At 38.1% G+C, this 22,174-nt stretch overlaps 1 protein-coding gene across 5 annotated transcripts in view; it reads right to left on the bottom strand.

Moving 5' to 3' along the window:
• Positions 1–22,174, bottom strand: part of runx1 (RUNX family transcription factor 1) — a 54,444-nt gene that overhangs the window by 15,650 nt on the left and 16,620 nt on the right. For 3 of the 5 annotated variants that reach the window (XM_051119625.1, XM_051119617.1, XM_051119634.1), the window contains exons 6-7: positions 2,948–3,204; positions 1,712–1,868 (exon numbers count right to left, since the gene is read on the bottom strand). In XM_051119625.1, coding sequence (XP_050975582.1) covers positions 1,712–1,868; positions 2,948–3,204 — 414 coding nt within the window. Of the gene's footprint in view, positions 1–1,711; positions 1,869–2,947; positions 3,205–5,427; positions 5,963–22,174 lie in introns of those variants that run through there. The other 2 variants (XM_051119642.1, XM_051119650.1) reach the window with 2 other exon arrangements.

Here is a 22,174-nt window from a genome sequence, read left to right as displayed (position 1 = left end):
AATACTCATGTTTTTTGGAAATGGTACCATTCTTTGAAGTTTCTTGGAGTACCATGATAATACCACGTATTTGGCATGGTATTAGCATGGTGTTCTTTTGAGTACCATAGCACATGTCAGCATCACATGACTGCTTTTTAAACATTTACCATGATCATACCATCTCATTTTTGAAGTACATTGTGAAGGCATGTAAACAAGCCGGTATACCAATATGGCAACAATTCCTTAGTACTATTTTGTATATGAATTCTCAAGAAATATAAATGCAAATCACTGACTCATCTGTTCCTGTCTAACACACTCATTACAAAACCTTCTGCACTAACACACACACACACACACACACACTGACTGTGGTTCAGTGGTTTAGCGTCTGGATGGGAGACGTTCTGTCTGAGAGACTCACTGCCCAAACCGGGAGGAAGTGCAGAGCGTTTCTCAAGGGGACGTCCCTGCATAGTGTGTGTGCGTGTGTGATGTGGGAGAATTTGTTTAGAATTTGTTTATATGTGTCTGTTTTGTAGAGCACTGTTTGGTGTTTGTGTGCAAACTGACAAAGTAAGAAACTTTACAAATGTGCCTGAAGACATCACATAACTCACGATGCTGCGAAAATAAAGACGGATGGACAAAAAGCCACACAGACGCAGTCTTTGTTGTCTTATCTATTCGTCGGCATAATACAGAGTAGCAAGAGTGTGTGTAGATATGCATAGTTTACATTTCTCCCTTACTTAACACGCTCTTGCAGTTTTTTCTCGACCCGCACTCTTTTCCGGCACTAAACCTAATCACTTCCATCGCAGCAGAGCGCAGCTGCTCTTGGCGCTCACAAACACACGCGTTGCTCAGATAAACAACAGTCTGTGAGGATGTGCATGTCTGAAATGCACTGAAAAGCAAGACTTCCATGCAGTAAAAATGGACAAATATGTTGTGTTTAACAATCCTGGCTAAACATTTACGCTTTTCTTTGTACACAAACTCAGTTTCCATTTTCAATGCATGCATTCTGTGCTCAAAGCACGCAGGCACACCTGCTGCAAACATCGACTTTGTTGCCTCTATTATGCTGCGTTCAAATGATGACGCAGACAAAAGAGAACAGGACAAAGGAGTGTGCATGCATTCGTGCTGTATATTTATCACAGGCTCCAACATGTTGGTTAAAAGCAGTGGTGTTAGCGTTGAGGGCTATATCAGCGAAATCACATCGGGCCTTGAATAGAGCCCTGTGGGACCCCTTGTTTTCCCAGAAGCCCAGATAGTTCTGTTGACTATCTACTCTGTCATTACGGAAACTGGATGATTCATACTTCACAAATAGGAGTTGCTCTGCATTTTCTCACAAGTCACATTTAAAATACAGGCCACAATGGCTCTGCTACAACAAATGGATGGATGACTAGCAAGTGTACATAAAGGGTTGTGATTTAAATAGATAAAATCTGCAGTATTTGACTGCACTGGCCAAGTGCCACAGGAAGTGCAAGCGACAGGTAACGGTCTGTGCTTACGTGTGTGAGCGCTATATGAAAACACATGGGAACGCATACACATTTAACCAAGCATGTACACACGCAGCCACCAGCATTAAAATATCTCGCCTGTCACGCCTCAGTGGTGAGTCTACATCAACTGTTTCCTTTTCAAACACGTGTATGTGTAGGCGAGGAGTTAATTGTGTTATATATTTAGGCATTTTTACCTCTTCCGCTGCGGCCGACGAAACGCAGGTCGTTAAAACGGGCCACTTGGTTCTTGATGGCAGCTGTAGCATTGCGGAGTTCGGCTGAGTAATTCTCATCGTTGCCGGCCATCACTGTGACCAGCGTGCCATCAGGGATGTCACCGAGGGCAACCACCTGTCAATTAGTGAATAAAGAATAAAGTTCCATTAAGATATTTTGTAAATTTTCTACTGTGAATATATCAATGCTTGAATTTTGATGAGTAATATGCATTGCTAAGAACTTCATTTGAAAAACTTTAAAGGCGATTTTCTCAGTGTTTTGATTCCTCTTACCCTCAGATTTCAAAAAGTTGTATCTCGGCCAAAACCATACAAACCATACATCAATGGAAAGCTTATTTACTCAACTTGATGATGTATAGATCTCAATTTGGAAAAATGTACACTTACGACAGGTTTTGTGGTCCAAGGTCACATTTATTTGAAATTCTTTAAATGTTTTTTAAAGTCTTTTTATGCTTACCAAGTCTGCATTTATTTGACCAAACATACAAAGGTTTTCAATACGACTATATTTGAAATTTCAAATTTTATTTGAAATGGCATTTATTTGAAATATAAATCTTTAATAACATTATAAATGTCTTTACTGTCACTTTAGATCAGTTTAATGCATCTTTGCTGAATAAAAACATATATGTGTCTTACTGACCCCAAACTTTTGAACACTAGTGTGTATTTATTGTTATACTTAACAAAAGATCAAAATGACTTTTTATTACTAAGCAGAAACACTGGGCAGAGAGTGAAAAAGAAAGCCAAACAACATTCAAATCCTCTGTACTGTCCTGCGTCAAGTCCACTTGCGCAATATCTCCACATCTAAACTAAATGAGCAGGTTATTTGCATATTAACTGTAAATGTCAGCGCATTCTTCAGCTCTTTGTTTCAGAGCGCACACATGCCTCACAGCACTACGCTCTGGTTTTGGCAAGACTGGGTGGTTCACATTTTTACCGTCATTTGCCAAATGCGGAAGATGATGATGATGATGATGAAAGGCGTTGCAGTCACCCATGACGACAGGAGATTAACAACAATTACTGACGCTTCCCGCCAAATCATTAGTTTAATTAAGGATGTGCATTAAAAAAAGACCAATGTGAGATTGTAAGATTTTAAAACGTCCTCAAAACTGAATGCATGCTTTTTCATATCGCACAATATTATTAAAGCATAAGGTCAGGTACCTTGAAGGCGATGGGCAGCGTCTTGTTGCAGCGCCAGTGTGTTGGCAGGACAGAGCAGAGGAAGTTGGGGCTGTCGGTGCGCACCAGCTCTCCTGGGTGGTCGGAAAGCACCTCCACCATGCTCCGGTCAGCCATACGCAGTTTGCCCACCAGGGCGGCGCCGCTGCTCTCCTGAGCCCCCAGGGGCAACCCCTCATTCATCTTCCCCGAGCTCAGGGTGGTCGAGGGAGGCGTGAAGCGTCGCCCAGGCGCAGGTTCTAAAACACAAACATGCATTAGGACTTTTACTCAACTCAATGTAAAAGGTTTACAATATATCACTTTTACAAAAAGTGAAGAGATGTTTCAAAAAATGTGTTTGATTTTTTTATGCTACAGGTCTAAAGTGAGATTAAATGAGCAACGACTGATGTTATTGACAACATGCACACCTGTGACCATACATCTATATCAATGCACCAAGCTGTTGCATTCCTTGACACTGTATTACTATGCAAAATAATTATTTCTAGTAAAATTACTAATTATTTATTAGCGTTGGTATCTTAAATACAACCAATAAGACACTTTCTGTTTGCATTACAGTGATTTTACATTGAGTTGGGTTAAAAAAAAATACTTGGGCTATAAAATCACCATAATGCATGGTCACAATAAGAAAAGTGCAAGAAAGCATTAAAAATGTTTACTTTATAATGCATTATTTATTAAACACTGGTATCTTAAAAGCAGCAAGACGCTTTTGGCCTTGTATTACAGTAATTATACTTTGAGTTTGGCCACAAAAACACTACTTAACCATAGTAAAATCACTGTAATGCACAGCCATGATAAGAAAAGCCTAACACATTTTACAATATATCACTTTTGCAAAACGTAAATATGAGATGTTGCATTTCTCAACATTACATTAATATACCAATCATTTCTAGAAATTGATTGTTTATTAAGCATGTGTATCTTGTATAAAAGCAACAATACACTTTTGGCCTTGTATTACAGTGATTTGACTCTGCATTGTGCTAAAAGCACTAATTAAACATAGTAAAATCACCACAATGCACAGCTTCCCTTATTTACATCCTGTCACTCCATTGCTACTTTGTTTCACTGCACAATATCTCATTTTCTCCAGCTATGCTTAGTGTACGCTGTGTTTTTAGTTTTTGTCAGGCCTATAAAGCACTACATTTTTAAAAACACTTTCTCCAAGCAATTTCTGGTGCCGTTACTCCGGTTGACTTCTATGCCGGAGCCCGTGCAGGAGCAGCAGTGCCTCGCAGGCGTATGAAAGCATTAAAACCGGCAGACAGCGCAGCGGCCCGTGGTTATTCGGCCAACCACAATCGATGCCACATGAGTGCGGTTACACACGTTACAGCACTGCGCACAGCAAGCCACTGCGCTCTCTCCAAACCCACCGCCCAATATAAACACAGACACAGCCGCTACATGCAGGCTAAAACTGGAGTTTGATGACGGGCGTTTGGGGTGAGTGAGAGAGGTGTAGAAAACAGAGATTTGCAGACAGAATGCACAAAACAGCACAAATTCAAGAAGCCATACACATGGTCCAGACATTGAAAACAATGACAACGCAAAGGCTGGATGTGGATTTTTAAATGATTTCCTCTTTTGTTCTACGAACACATCTGTGAAGCTCTTAAAAACACTTTATTTGTTTTTAAGTTGGTTTCATACATTTTCTACACATTTTCTAATTTAATGAAAGTCATTTTCATTATTATAGTCTAATATAATACTTGTTGTATGGCATTAAAAATATTTTACATATGTAATACCAAGATCAGTCCTGATTATGAATATAAAGAGGTCAAAATGGAATACTAAAAAGGATCTATGGAGGTCATCTCTGTTATTTATTTATTCTAATTTAACATCATTTTCCATCATTTTGGTTACACCACACTGACTTTGATTCAGTTGTCATTTTTACTTCTGTCTTTGGGACAGTTAATACTACTTAAACTCCGACTATAAATATCAAAATGACAATTCAGGAATTTAAAAAGATCATTATTAAAAATGTAAAATAATATATACATTATTAAAGCACTTCTAGACTTGCCTTATTTTTAATCTCTTTCCTTTTTAATAATAACTCATACTTGTTAGTTTTTGTTCATTTTGCTAGTTAACTTTTTTATGCAATGCCTTTTGTTTAAAAATACTGCTTGCTGAATCCTCTTGCATTCTTATGTTATTTTCATTATTTTACACTGCTCTGGCAATATAACTACAGTTTTAGTCGTGCCAATAAAAGCAAAGTGAACTGAAGTTGAGAGAGAGAATATTTGCAGTGTTTTTGACTGGCAATGCCACATTAACATCATGACTTCGCTTGAGGTTAAATGTTTCAGTGATTATTAACAGCTATGAACATTCAGACATCATGAAACATGACGCGTAAAAATAGACTCGTGAAACCGCCGTTACGCAGAGCTGAGAAACGCTCTTACCGTATTTGGCGTCCCAAAGAAAAACCATTTGGTATCTTTTGAACACCCTCTCAGTCAGGATCGGGATCCAGGGCTCCAGACGAGCAGCTGATTCGGACGCTTAAGGGTGGAAAGTTCGCGCGTCTTACTATCCGTTTGGTGAGGTGGAAACCCTGCCGTTCAGTCTGAACCGAGCTCTAGTCAGTTTATGTACACGTTGTTCCTGTTTCAGCAGAAGTCATCAAGAGAGGATGATCTTACGCTCGCGTATCCTTTGGAAAGTGTGCGTAAAGTTGCGCACCTTGCAGACCTCGCACCTGACGCCAACGCTTTCGCTTTCAGTCTGTAGCTGTCTAAAAACGTGCGTTCACTCAATTCTAGAACGCTGCATAAAGCTGTATAAAGAGAAAGTACTCTTCCCGAATCCAGGACGCGTTTGCACTGGGAAAGGATGATGCGTTGTGAATGAATCTCCCGGCAGCGACGCGCTTTTACTGGCAATGGGCAGCGCAGGAACGCCGGCCAGGAGAGCTTATTTGCATAATCCTTCCCCCAGAACGCTCTCATTGGTCAGCGATGACAGACCTCGACGGCCTCGACCAATCAGAAGACCGTCCGAACCGGGGGGAAAAATGGATCTGAGCAGTCAATGGAATTCCTTGCGCGTGGTTCGACGGGCAATGAAATGATTCACTGCTGAAATGTTTGGATTTAAGTTACTTATCAAATGGCTGCTCAAATCCAGGGTAAACTAAAACAAAAACAGCTTGTTTAATTAGATTATAATCTAATCTACTACTTCCAGAAATCATATAAACATTTAAGTATAAGGAACGCGTAAAAAAAACGTTTGTTTGTTTTGTACCAGCAGATGTTGTTTTGTATTTTTATCAGAAGGAACATGATATCAGCAGAACAAAAAGGAAAATTCCAAAACACCGTTCAGCTCGCCAGGAAACACTTATAATAGATATGTGATGCTAATAAATCACGCAAATAAAAATTTCATTACAGGAACATCAAAAAATCCAGAATTTGCTGACACAAATTAATTCCAAAAAACAGTCCAAAAAATTAAACAACAAAGAAAGAAATATGAATTCCAGTCAAAATAGTCGGAAAATCTAGAGTCATTTCTTCTAAAAAGAAAGACAGAAAAAAAGATATGTAAAAAAAAAAAAAAAAAGAATGAGAGCCTGATGGAAAGCGACTCTGTAATTATCTAATCTGCGTTTTGCAGCCAAAAGGGGGCAGCAGACGATCTACGTGCACCATATGGAGTCTGTTAGTTTCTCAGACTGAATGCATGAAGTGGAAATGGCAAGCAACACAGAAATGTTTCGTCATCTTTCAGTAAAATGAACAGAATGTGAATTAATCTGAAAGCTCACGCCTTCACAAAAGATGGCCAATTCTTTAAAGAAATTAATTAGAAATAATAACAGCTTGGTACTTTCCAAAAAAATAAAAAAATAAAAAACTGTTCTTTCAGTTAAAAATAGTTCATATTCAGAATAAACTACACACAGAACAAGTCTGGCTAATTACACTACATGTAAGTACTGCAGTCAAATCATATTTAAGGCCAAACCCACAACTCTTACATCCATCATTTTTAGTACAAATTTGCCATGTTCAATTTAAATAAAAGTGCAACATCTGATAGACTCTTCAAAAGTTATAATAAAAATCTGAATTATTTAACCATGTCTGAGACTGATTTGTCTGTAAAGCTGCAAATGTTGCAAATTCCCAAGATAAAGTTGCATTAGTCATAGTCAAACAGTGCCAACTCATTTATAACAATAACACAGAGAACTAAAAGATCTTGTTCTCTTCCGGTTACAGGGCCTGATTCATTTGTTAAAATGTAAAGCGCTGCTTTATGAGATGCGTGTTATTCACGTCTCGTCTTCCTTGTTGTCTTTACTGAACGTGAAAGACACAAAACAAAATGCAAATCCTGATATCAGTCACACTAATGAAAACACGGCCTCTGTACAAGCCATCCTGTTTATTACACAAAGTATACTTGAGTCAGTCTTTTTATTTTAGGTCAGAAATGTATCTTATTGTAAACAAATATAATGCATTTCAGTTCATATGAAAATGAAGCAGCTTCTTGTCTGAGTTTAAATGTCAAAGCAGATCTTCGTAGATTGATTTCTAGTGAACAACAAGATGCATTTCTAAAAATATTCATTGTCATTTTCAATCTAGAAATAATTGTCTGTAGCCGTGATGCACATTTTTAAAACCTACTTGGTAAAAAAAAACATATTGTGCTAAAGAATTGCTACTAATTGTTTATTTAAATAATTAAAATAGTGATTTAAGCATATAATATTCTAAATAACGTTACAAATAAGAATTATTTAGGCTATGTATTATGATATAAAAATTATATATATATAATTTTGGCTCTGTATAGTCAAAGCAACCAAATAAAGCTGAGATAACGGCTGAATCTGAAAGGAAAGATCAATTCCAGGGAAAATAATATAACATGCACGCCAATCATAAATGATTTTCTAGCACGAAGGCACCGCAGGTCTTGGATGTGCAGGATCTCGGTCTTGTGTTTTACTGATTTAGAGTAATCTGATCTCTGAAAGTTGAGCAATCAATAGCGCTTGTAGTCGGCTATAAAATATATTGACAAGCGTTGCAGGGTTACAAATATCTGATCATGTTCGGTCGAGCCATGGAGGAAGCACATGCTGAATAAAATATAATTCTACACAATTAGTTTGACACAACTAGTTTCTTCCCTCGCAAATATTTCCTCTAAACTTAATACAGTTATTAAAATTAAAAAATAAATTCCACAAGGCAGCTGCTGTGAAGCCGCAAAATGTTACGTGCTAAACATGATATTTCAGGTGATTTACATCAGACTGTCATTGTTAATGTCACTATATTGTTACTCGTATTTGGTTAACAGTAATAATAAGCATTAACCAAATGAGAGAACTTAAAATTATCTTGAAAAACAAAGGCTTGATGGTGCACACACACATAATGAAGGTACATGAAGTTGTTGTTCCCTATTTCAACAGTTCCTCTTTCACATTCTAAAGAGATAAAACAAGAGAAACTAGAGCAGAAAAGAAAAAAAACGATGGATGATGCGATTCATGGAGAACGAAAGTATGACAAATACCACAGAAAGGACAACAAGCTAGACTAGTTTTGTCTTTACCAAACAGTGCGTTGCTGTTTCGGCCCTTCCTCATGAAGTACATGGCCCATGAGATCGGTCCGGACGCTTTGAAGGGGCCTGAACTCATTTCGAGCTGTTCTGATTCAATCCAGGATTCGAAATACGGATTCCCTCCTTCACCTCCCTGCATTTATACCATCACGTCTCTCGCCGCCCTGCTCCATATTACACAAAACACAGATTAAGAGAAGAGGCGACGGAGGAAAAGTTGACATGCAGTCATGACTAATATATCCCATCAGTAAGCATGGCCTCAGGAGACAAGCCCATCTCACTGCCCCGGGGCACTTCTAACCTGCTAATTTCATTTAGCCACTGATTTCCCCCGGTCTCTGGCTTTCTCCATCTCGATGCAGTGAAAATGGTGAAATTACGCATGAGAGAGCAGGTGAAGTGTGCGAAGAAGAGCTTGTAGACTTTAAGGTATATGAGGGCAAAAAACTCATACATTTTTGACTTTCATTTTTGAATGTTCTTGCATTGAAAATTTGTTGATGTTACATTATAGGTTCTTTAGATCAGTGTTTTGGTTTCTGGGTTCTTTAAACCACTAGTACATGGTTTAATATAGAACTAGAGAACTCAAAAGTTAAAAAATAAAACAAAAATGAATACTTTATTCAGCAAGGATGCATTAGGTTGGTCAAAAGTAACAGTAAAGACACGCATAATGTTACAAAATTTCAAATCAATGCTGTTATTTTGAACATTCTATACATCAAAGAATCCTGATAAAATACTCCATAAAAAAGTAACTAATTCTGTTACTTTTTATGGAAAGTAATGTGTTATGTTACTTTTGCGTTACTTTTTAAATCTGGGCTGGGGGTTGCTTGTTTGTTTTAAAAAGTTCTATTTTTGGCAAATGTAAAAGCCTGTTTGCAGCAAAAGCCTCAGGCTGAAGGAAAAGTAAATTCACGTCTGTACAGTAGAACGTAAAAGAAGAGAGTTCAGCACTCTTCAGCAATTAAAAACAGAACAAATGTTGGTTTATCTTGAATAATCTTTGCTTATTATGGTTGAACTGGATCATTGCAGGTCAGCAGCAAATACGCTGGTTAATAAATTGGGAATAAACATTTATTTATTTATTTATTTGAAAAAGTAACTCATATATTTTCTTTTAAATTAAAAAGTAATGTGTTACTTTACTAGTTTATTTGAAAAAAGTAATCTGATTACGTAACTTACATTACTTGTAATGTGTTACCTCCAACACTGATAATGAAAAATAAAATGTATCACAGTTTCCACAAAAATATTTGATAATACCATTGATAATAATCAGAAATGTTTCTTAAGCACCAAATTAGCATATTACAATGATTTTTGAAGGATCATGTGACACTAAAGACTGGAGTAATGATGCTTAAACTTCATAGAAATCAATTACGTTTTACTATATTCTCACCTAGAAAACCGCAATTTTAAACTGAACAATATTACAGTTTTTTTTACTAATCAAATAAATGCAGGCTTTGTGAACAAAAAATACTACTTTTAAAAAATGTTTATAAAAATAATTCAGTCTAAGTAAACATTGACTATTTTATCCAATAGCTGTGTTATGTATCTTATGCTTAATGGAGTATCATGTCATTAGATTATAATCATCTGATAATAAACTCTTTTCAAATAAGTAAATCAATCACATACAAAGTTCTGTTTATATTTATGCATTTGCATTTATGCACAATGCCAAAGTCATGCATGAACTGATAAAATGTATATTTTGAATGCAACGTAAGTCTGTCAAATGGATAAATGTGAATGTAAAATGCATTTATCCAAAGCAACCTTCATTTCATTCAAGGTGTACATTTTATCACTTCATGCATCACCTGTGAATAAAACCCATGACTTGTGCATAAATGCAAATGCATGACCCATGACCTTGACGTTGCTTGTTCTGTTGTGCTTCACTGTTAGGATACAGCCTATGTAGTGAATGGTGGATCTGTCAGTGACCGTAGCGGTTGCTGATTGGTGCCTATGTCTATTTTGGTCTCCATATGAAAGCTGGCATCAGAGATTTCAAACTCACACTGGCAGAGACTCAATTCAGACCACAGATCGAGTTTCAAAGGGTTCGGAGGACTTTGGCTGTCTGGGTGGGTAGCAGGAAAAGGTTGGTAAGCCACAGTAAGTCGTGTCGGTCGTAACATCAGGACTGGGCTGTGTTTGACAGGCCCTGTCACCGCTGATACCACATAGCTGGAAAGACACAACGACTTCAACAGACCACATGGCTGTCTAGCAAACTCTCGAAAAATAGACATCTATACAGTCTTAGCCTTTAAATTCTGCACACTAACGGGAGACGGCACTGATTTAGATGTCGTTTTCCCCACTGCCCGCAGGCAGTCTGTCCCCTATGGGCCCCAGGAGACGGGCCACCCCGGGGCCAGCACTGCTGGGCACACAGGATCAATAATCGCTTCCTGGGGCCCGACAATCAATGCTGCCAAAACTACTGAGAAAACGCATCAGGAGCTGAATATACTGCATATCACATTTAAAATCAAACAAAAAGGGGTTGGATATTCACTCGAAATTTAGTCATTAATGTGATATAACAATAAAAGATTAAATAATAATTGAGTATAAATGCATGCTTTGTCCAAGATAAAAATTGATCATAGGTGGCTCTTTAATTGCTCTGGAATTAAACGAGGTTTCAGTTAAGTATTAAACCTGTCCTAAAATTCCTTTGGAAAAATAAAAAATACACTGACTCACTAGTTGTCATCCAGAGTTCACTTACTTTTATCGCAAACCTTGTTAAATCTCTCTAGCAACCACATAGCAACATTCTAAATGCTCTTCTAAACTCCGAACACCTTAGCAACAGCATAGCAACATCAGAATGTTCTACATTATTCAAATGTATCAATCTGTTTCTTCTTTTGCCCTCCCGCTTCTGATTTTTCAATCGTTCTCTCTGCATCTCTCTATTTTGCTTCTGTCGTTTCTTTTCTGTACTGTATGGGAGGTTAGTTAAGGGAGAGAGAGGGGAAAATAACTCAGCTTTCGTTCTCTTTAATAATTCATGCGGCTGTATTGTGTGGATGCCGTTAACTGCTGCTTAAAAGTAATTAATTGATTTTCTGACATATCGTTTAGCAGCACAGCCAAGTGACAGAGCAAAGCACTTTGCCCTCACACACACGCACACGCAACCTAGTGAGCTTCCTAACTAGACAGCATTATAGAGCATCGTATGTAACACTCACGACACAAAGGCTGTAACAATAAGTACAGCATATGCTTCCTTTTAAGAAAACTTGATTTGGCAAAAAGCAGCTTTGCGAGTAGTATGGATGAATGCATTCAGGATTCAATATACAGTATAGTAATTCATTCAAATTAATTTAGAAATTAGTATCACTATGTATCATAAATAGTCATTTACTCTTTCTCTCTCTGTCTCTACACACAAATAGTTTTATAATATACAATATAGAATTATATGATAATATTTTGTATTTATGATATACACAGTATATGTAAATATTATACAATTATTTTTTACTATATCAATTTATAAAATAATGTTTGAAAATGATTTTTTTTTTTAATTTCTTTAATACTAAAAGCATTAATAAATGTTAAAAATAACCCCATATTTGTGTACGCTATGTGTATTAATTCTAGTTATTTTATTGCATTGTTTGAATTTAGTAAGTCAAACTCTGTTGGACTCAAATGTGATTTGCGTTGTGACAGCTATTTATGTGAAGTGAGCTGTTGCTGATGTAGTGTGTTCTACTTACAAGGTTCCATGATAGTCAGAATGATGCCATACAAGCCAGCTGCCTATGCAGACAGTAGACAGGTCTCTGTGTTTTGGAACAGATGTACCAAACTTAAAAACACAGAGTATTTAACATTGTGATACACTATAACACTATATGTGTGTGTGAGGATGTGGACGGGACAGGCACAGATGTCCTCTGCTCAGGGCCACACACACACTGGCTTCATCCAGCTGTATTGACATTGCTGCCGATCAGAGCGTTCCCGTATGGAGACGCGCTCGATCTGACGTCACCGCAGTCGAAGGCGCTGCTTTTCCCATGGTCCTCTAGTCTGGTCCATGAGCACTACTGAGTTGATTCTTTGCCAGTGAACACCTGCCTCAGAACAGCATGTTTGCAGCATAGCTTTAAACTGAAGCGCTGTAGGAGCTCACAGAGGGGCTGTGCCGCCCCTTAAGAGGAAACAACAGCACATGGAACGATCCCGCTGTGAGTTTCAATCTACCTCCATCATGGCTCCCAGAGGCCTCGTATACTGTAATGAGAGATCCGACCGCTGCACATTCTAATGGGCTACACACATTGCATTTGGGAAAGAAACTGCGCACAATCGAGTATATTAATATCAAACAACTGAATGAAACATTTACAGTGGACTAAAGCAGTTTTAAAATCTGATAAAGCCAATGTGAGTGAATGGACTCTGTATTAATGCACTAAACTGCGATGTGCATTCAAGTTTAAAACAGAACACTTTTTAAAACATCTCTAACTCTGAATATTTGAAAAAGCTCTAAATGTTTGTGCTATAGGCATGAATAATATTTCAATTCAGCTAGTTAAGTATGCTTTTAGAAAGCAATATAACATTGAAAGAAGGATCAGTGACTCATTTTACTTCAGACAGTATAAAAAAAAGCAACTAGCCAGAACACCCTAGCAACCACCTTGCTAGAACACCTTAGAAACCACCCAGAACAGCCCAGGAACCACCTAGCCACCACCCATGATGACCCTAGTAACCACCGAGCAGAACACCCTACTAACTACCTAGCAACCAGCCAAAACACCCAAGCATCCACTCAGGACATCCTAGTAACTACCTAGCAACCAGCAAGAACACCCTACCAAAAACACATAGCAACCACCTAGAACATCTTAATAAACACCTAGCAACTACAAAAAAAAACACCCTACCAAAACCACCTAGCCAGAACACCATAGCAACCACCCAGTACACCCTAGTAACACGCTAGCAACCAGCCAGAACATCCTACCAAAAAAAACCCACCTAGCAACAAAAACCACCTAGCAACCACCTAGCCAGAACATTGTAGCAACCACCCAGGACACCCTAGTAACACCCTAGCAACCAGCCAGAACACCCTGCCAAAAAAAAAACGACCTAACAACCACCAGAACAATCTAGCAACCACCTAGCAGCAAAATGCACCTAGCAACCACCTAGCCAAAACACACTAGTAACCACATAGCCAGAACATCGTAGTAACCACCCAGGAAACCCAAGCAACCACCTAGCAACAAAAACCACTTAGCCAGAACACCCTAGCAACCACCTAGCCAGAACCCCATAGCAACCACCCAGGACACCCTAGTAACACCCTAGCATCCAGCCAGAGCATTCTAGCAATCACCTAGAACACCCTAGTAACTACCTAGCAACCCCATAGAATACCCTACAAAACACATAGTAACCAGCCAGAACACCCTACCAAAAAAACACCTAGCAACCACCAGAAGACCCTAGCAGCTACCCAGAGCACTGTAGCAACCACCCATAACACCCTAGAAACCCTAACCATAAACCTAATCCTAATCTACCATGTAGACCATGCCGACAACCACCTAACAACCAGCAAGAACACTCTACCAAAAAATAACCACTTCGCAATCACCAGAACACCCTAGCAACCACCTAGCGAACATCCAGAACACTCTATTTACCACCTACCAACTATGCAGGACATGTTGACAACCACATAATAACCAGCCAGAATACCCTAACAAAAAACAAGATTTAGCAACCACCAGAACACCCTAGCAAGCACCTAACCAGAACGCTGTAGCAACTACCCTGGACACCCTAGTAACACCCTAGCATCCAGCCACAGCATTCTAGCAACCACCTAGAACACACTTGTAACTACCTAGCAATCACATAGAATACCCTAATAGCACCTAGTAACCAGCTTGAACACCCTACTAAAAAAACACCTAGAAACAACCTAGCCAGAACACCATAGCAACAACCCAGGATACCCTAGTAACACCCTAGCATCCAGCCAGAGCATTCTAGCAACTACCTAAAACACTTTAGTAGCTACCTAGCAACCACATAGATCACCCTAAAAACACCTAGTAACCAGCCAGAGCACCCTACCAAAAAACACGTAGCAACTACCAGAACACTCTAGCAGCTACCCAGAACACCGTAGCAACCACTCATAAAATCCTACCAACTACGACGACCACCTAATAACCAGCTGGAACACCCTACTAAAAAAAACAAAACAAAAAAAAAAAAACACTTAGCAATCACCAGAACACCCTAGCAACCAGTTAGAATGCTCTAGCATCATGGTGCCTGTGGCGTTTCAGTCTGGATCAGGATGTGTCAATGCACTTCGGCCCAGGCTGGAGATTCACGAGTTAAAGTGAATTATTCAGAAGCCCCTCAGTTCAGGATGGACATATGACAAGCACTTTCTTGAAACTCGCTGATTGATTTTCTGGGGATGAGGGTGTGGCGGCAGGACAACAAGAAGAACGAACCAAAGTGCTAAATATCAAGAGAAAAACGCTAATTATTTCAGTGTTTTGCACTAAAGCGCAGGTTTATGCTCTCAGTACAAACATTTACTTGACTAGACAGCTTCAGCAGATATTAGCTGAGGAAAATCTCACATTAAATCACTGGGAGAGGCTTCAAACTTCACCTTGAAGCTCTTCTGAAGATAGACGTTCAGACTCTGGCCTCTGGTGGTTTGGAGTGTCCTGTAAGAGTGTGATGTATAGGTGTGCGTTCGGCCCGGTTTGGCCTGCCGCTGCCTGGAGCGCTGTGTGTGGGAGGAGACGACCAGAGATCCGCCTCGGGCACTATTTAGTGCAGTTTGAATGGATGAGTAGACATAGTGCAGCTGAAGATGAAAAACACACACACTATTGCACATCAATGTCGGCGTGAGTTACACTAACTTTCACAGCCGTCAACGTTTGATAGCAACTTCTACAGCTGAGAATCTATTCATCTTAAGCAACCAAAAAGTCTTGTTAGCCACAGATCATCTATTCTAAATACATCTCAAAGTAATAAATATATTCAATCATGGTGTATGATTTCAAAATAATGATTAATTCCCTAAAAATGACCTCAGTTCCAGTAATACATACATCCCAGCAATATTGACATTTAATAATTATGAGGTACCCAGAACATCCTAGTAACCACTGAGCAACCACCTAGCAACCGACCAAAACACCCTAGCAACCTCTCAGAGCACCCTAATAAGCACCTAGCAACAATAAACAACCCTACCAAAAGTCACCCAGCAACCACAAGAACACTTCAGCAGTCACCTATCCAGAACACCCTAGCAGCCACCCAAAACACCCTAGTAACTACCTAGCAACAAAAAAACACCCTACCAAAACCCAACTAACAACCACTAGAACAACTTAGCACCACCCAGAACACCCTAAAGAACACCTAACAACCAACAAGAACACCCTAACAACCACCTAGCCAGACTTGCAGCCACCTAGCAACCATCCAGAACACCCTAGTAATCACCTAGAAACCACCCAGACCAGCCTAAAAACACATAGCAACCAGCAAGAACACCCTAGGGTCACAACACAGTAGAAACCACCTGGACAGAATACCTAGCAATCACCTACAAACCACTAGGAACACCCTAGTAACTATGTAGCAACCACTCAGAACGCCCTAATAAACACCTAGCAACCACCCTAACACAAAACACCTAGCAACCATCAGAACACCCTAACAACCACCTAGAAACCACAAGGAACACCTTAGTAACTACCTAGCAACCACTCAGAACACCCTAATAAACACCTAGCAACAAGAAAGGACACCTTACCAAAAAAAAACAACACCCGGCAATGACCAGAACACCCAAGCAAACACCTAGCAACCTGTTAGCTCACCTTAGCAACCACCTAGCCAGAACACACTAGCAACCACCCAGAGCACCCTAAGAAACACCTAGCAACCAGAAAGAACACCCTACCAAAAAACACCTAGGAATAACCAGAACACCCTGGCAACCACCCAGCAACCTATTAGCTCACCTTAGCAACCACCTAGCCAGAACACACTAGCAACCACCCAGAGCACCCTAAGAAACACCTAGCAACCAGAAAGAACACCCTACCAAAAAACACCTAGGAATAACCAGAACACCCTGGCAACCACCCAGCAACCTATTAGCTCACCTTAGCAACCACCTAGCCAGAACACACTAGCAACCACCTAGAAACCACCCAGAATAATGTAGTAAATACCTAGCAACCACCCAGAACACCCTAATAAACACCTAGCAACCAGGAAGAACACCCTAACAACCACCTAGCTAGAATACCCTAGCAACCACTAGGAACACCCTAATAAACACCTAGCAACCAGGAAGAACACAATAACAACAAACCACCCAGCAACGGTCAGAACACCCTAGCAACCTAGCCAGAATAAACACCTAGCAACCAGAAAGAACACTTAGCAATGACCAGCCTATGAAATGACACCCTAGAAACCACCTAGCAACCTGTCAGCTCATCTTAGCAACCAGTCAGATCACCTTGATCAGATGACCTAGCAATCACACAACCCAAAAGTCTTGTTAGCCGCAGATCGTTTATCATAAATATGTTTTAAAGTTTCTGTCATGTATAAATCTACAGTACAGTGATAAATATATTCAGTTGGAATCAGTTATGTGGTATGATTTCAGAATAATGCCATTATTGGTCATTAATGATTATATTTTGCACAAAGCAACAGAGAAGATTAGATTAATTTATTTTCCCCAAAATTACCTTGATTAAGGGATTCCAGTAAAAACATGTACATCCCAGCAATATTGATGTTCATAATTCCGAGGTTTCCTGTAAAACTACTCCAAAAATGGATTTCACATGCACACGCTGACTTAATGCTTCAATAACTGAGAAACGCGACATGCAATGATGTTCAAATACAACATTATTAACCTTGAATTCAATCGAATCCACAGACAGACGGTTCGGCTCTAGCGACTGCTTTATGCTCAATGAGAAACAAATATAACAACATTTACAAGACACTGTTGAAGGAAATATGCAAGGAAACTGAATTAACTGAGCTCCATGGAGGAAGGTTTTGGACTAGATCTTCCAACAGAACGTATCTGTGACACGCCGCCGCCTTTGGCGCAGGAACGCGAGGATGTGGCAGGACTGAGAGCCGGAGATGCGTAAGGAAATGAGAAGCAGGAGTTTGATAACAGAGACGGACACTCAAAGACTGTTCATCATCCATTACAGCCTGAAGAGAAACGAAAACATGTTTATTAGATACCTAATATAGAAAATATATATAATGTACAATTTTTAAATTACATATAATATGTTTAATGTAATATTTTGTTTTATAATATATATAATTTGAATTGATACCTTTACAACTTTGAATATATATATTTTAAATCACATAATGACATTCAATTATATAATTTTCAAAAATATAATTTACTTGAATCTATTCTATTCTATTCTATTCTATTTTATTCTTGTTCATCAAGGATGCATTAAGTTTCTCAAAAGTGACACTAAAGCCATTTATAATGTTACAAAGGATTATTATTTCAAATGAATGCTTTTCGTTTAAACTATTTATTCATCAAGGACTCCCAAAAAATAAAAAGTATTAAACAGTTTCCACAGAAATATTGGGCAGCTCAACTGTTTTCAACATTGATAATAATCCAAAAGTACCAAAGCACACTGAAGACTGGAGTAATAATGCTGAAAACTCAGCTTTGATCATGCAAATAAATTACATTTTAACATATATTCACATAGAAAAAAAGTTATTTTAAATTGTAATAATATTTTACAATTTTTACTGTACCAAAACAGTCTTGGTGACCAGAATAGACGTCTTTAAATAAATAAATAATTATTTATTTTACCAGCACTTTTGGATGGTAGTGTGTATTTGTATTACTAAGCACATAAATCTTGATTAAAACTTTACATTCTCTGCAGGTACCAATAAGAGATCTCTACAAATCATTTGTAGGTGAATTAAAGATTCAGTGTCAATTAAATGTGAAAACCACTATCATTTGTTCAGATCAGAATCACTTTCTCTGCTGAAAACACCAAATTCAGACTAGTATGAATTTGTATGCTGGTTTGGTGCTGAAATGACTGGTGCACGAGCAAAAAGTCACTTGTGAAGCTGTTCAGAAAGTTTTTACGGTAAAGAAAATGGCCAAAATTAAATTATACAGCACTAGTGACATGGCAATTAAATGTGGTGCTTTAAAAGCTCTGAATAAATGATAATAGGCAATATTCACTGATGCTACACTCACATTTGAACATTCTTACTCATAGTTGAGAAATGCATGTAATGATGACATCTGTCTCCATATGAATCATGCAGACACAACTTAAACTCTGTGAAAACTGCTATTGTTCAGCACAACACAGCCTCTAATTAAACCCACTGATTCAGACTTAAAGTGCCTCCATTCATTCATCAGCTCCACATGTTTCCTTGTCTATCCATCGAGTGTTTCAGTGCAGACGTTTCCTCGTTTACTCTCTTAAACCGTACTCTGTATCCAAGCCCTGGGATTCACCGTCAAACTGTGAGCTCAAAGACAGACAACTGTGTCAGTCAGTGTTGTTGTGTTGCGGCGAGTCTGTGATTATGTAGCGTGGACCGCAGAGCCACAGCCGCAAACAAAACAGCTTTGTTTGAGCAGACAGCCGGCCTGACCAGTGCTGGCGGTTAATGCTGGATGAGTTGTGGTCAGCAGAGGCAGATGGGCTCTTTAGACAGTGACTCAAGCTCAGACCTCAAACACTCGCCAGCCTCACGCCATCCACCAGCAGCACACAAACACACACATCACAGAACCGAAGTGACCAATTCATTAAAAGCGCAGAGCTACTGTTAACCTGATTGAACACCACTACAAAACATAATGCATGCTTAAAGGGGGGCGGAGGCTAATTGTAGTCTGCATAATTTTGGAATTGATTGGATTTATGGTAGATTTGCAATTAATATATGAATAGATTTTCGTGCAACAAAAGATTTACACATTTGGATACACATTTGGTCTCTTCTGCTCACCAAGGCTGCATTTATTTAATGAAAAATACAGGAACAACAGCAATATTGTAAAATATTATTTCAATTTATAATAGTTTTGTTTTATGTGAAAATGTGTTAAAATGTAATTTATTTCTGTGATCAAAGAAGAATTTTCAGCATCATTACTCCAGTCTTTAGTGTCACATGATCCTTCTGAAATCATTCTAATAAGCTGATTTGCTGCTAAAGAAACATTTCTGATTATTATCAATGTTGAAAACAGTTGTGCTGCCCAATATTTTTGTGGAAACCATGATTGATTTTATTTTTCTGGATTTTTTGATGAGCAGGAAGTTAAAAAGAACAGCATTTATTTGAAATAGATTTTTTCGTAAACACTATAAATGTCTTTACTGTCATTTTTGATCAGTTTAATGCATCCTTGATAAATTTAAATTTATTTAAAAAATGAATTTAAAAAAATGTACTAACTATATTTATGTAACTGTGTTTTAAAACATTTTAATCAGAAATGTTTTCTGAGCACTAACTCATCATATTAGAATGATTTCTGAAAGACCATGTGACGCTAAAGACCGTAGTATGCAAGTAATGATGCTGAAAATGTAGCTTTGATCACACAAATAAATTACATTTTAACATATATTCACATAGAAAACAGTTAGTTTAAATTATAATAATATTTCACAATTTCTACTGTACCAAAATACAGTCTTGGTGAGCAAAACAAACTTCTTAAAAAAATAAATAAAGATAATAAATATTTTACCAGCTCAAACTTTTATTTCATCTTAATTTTATATACATTTTTTTGCAGATATTCCTTTTAGATGAACCATGTGCCTATTAAATTCTAAATAAACTTTTTAGTCACTAGAAATGAGAAAATCCTCTCATTTTTTTAAAATATGTTCATACAGAGTTTATTCCTGCCATTTGTGTCAGATAGTGACCAGCGTTCTGTTCTGTTCATCCTCCATATCTAGGCCACAGAGTTTGGTGCGGTCAGTCTGGCTTTTCTCCCTCCAGGAGCGTGAGGAAACTGCTCAATAAAAAAGTCATTAGTCACCCACAAAATCAATTAATAACTCAGAAAGTCCTGGGACAAAAGTCACTTCCAGCCCTCCTCCGGTAGCCCCGTTCATCACTCTCCCCTTCACTCAAACTATTATGCGGATGAGGGCCTACCAAATTAGCCAGAAGAACATTCCAGCAAATGGGACCGTCGAGTAGAAATCCACAGATAAATAAATTAGCAACAGACACACGGAAAGTTCCTAAGCAAGCGCGAGTGGCGAAGTCGTTAACCACATGGCAGAAGTACGGTGGAGGTCCACTCGGGGACGGATCCCATCGGTGCTACGGATGGTCCATTATCAAAGTCTAGGAGGCTTTCTGTGGTTTGGCGAAGCGGCTCTGACCGTGTGCTGCTCCATGCCAGTATCGACCATTATATTGGTATTTCCTGTTGCGGTCTCACAGCTTCAGGACAGCAATGACGAGACAGAGTGGCACGAAGCGGCCGCATGCATTCCGAGTGACCACATGCTTCTGAAACGTCGTTCAGCATCACCGTCAGCGCTTAATTGCAGCAAAAGTAATCAAACGGAGTAGGCCAAATGTGACAGATGATTGCTTACTAGTGTACACACTTAAATTAGACAGGACAGATGAGAAAAACTTAGAAACTCCTGTTGTTAGGCCACATCTTCAACATGGCAAAAACGAATATATATTTTTTCATTAATATACATTTAATTAATACACGTTTTCACTATTTTTAAATACTGTTTCACCAAAGGCCCCAAATGTATTTCTTCTTTGGGAAACACTGAATTAGCAATGAGATACAGCACTGCAAACCTATTCTTAATGAGCACTTCTTCTTATTTTTCAGTTAAATTTACTTGAGAAGCAACACTGCATAAAAAATTAAAACTTGTTTTAAGAGAATGCATTGTTGATATAGATAATTTTTTTTTAAGTTTAAATCTGATTTTTAAAGGGATATTTTACTATTGATATACTAATGTAGTCTTTATTATTACATAGCATAAAGTATTTACATATATTTATTATTTTAATTTTATCTTAAGTTTTAGTCATTTGGGTTCTGTGCTTCAGTAATTTTTAGTTTTTTTTTTTTTTAATTTATATATATATATATATATATATATATATATATGTCTATATTTTTCATGTCTATATTTTTTTTTGGTGGAATTCTACATTTAAATCTTGCAATTCTGACTTTTTTCTCAGAATTCTAAATTTAAATCTTGCATTTCTGCCTTTTTTCCTCAGAATTCTAAATTTTAATCTTGCAATTATGACTTCTTTCTTCAGAATTCTAAATTTAAATCTTGCAATTATGACTTTTTTTCCTCAGAATTCTAAATTTAAATCTTACACTTA

This window comes from Labeo rohita, chromosome 1 (genome assembly GCF_022985175.1).
Source record: "Labeo rohita strain BAU-BD-2019 chromosome 1, IGBB_LRoh.1.0, whole genome shotgun sequence".
In the NCBI taxonomy this organism is placed as follows: Eukaryota; Metazoa; Chordata; class Actinopteri; order Cypriniformes; family Cyprinidae; genus Labeo; species Labeo rohita.
The sequence above is the reverse complement of the archived record's forward strand: the minus strand, read 5'-3'. Positions and strand labels throughout refer to the sequence as shown.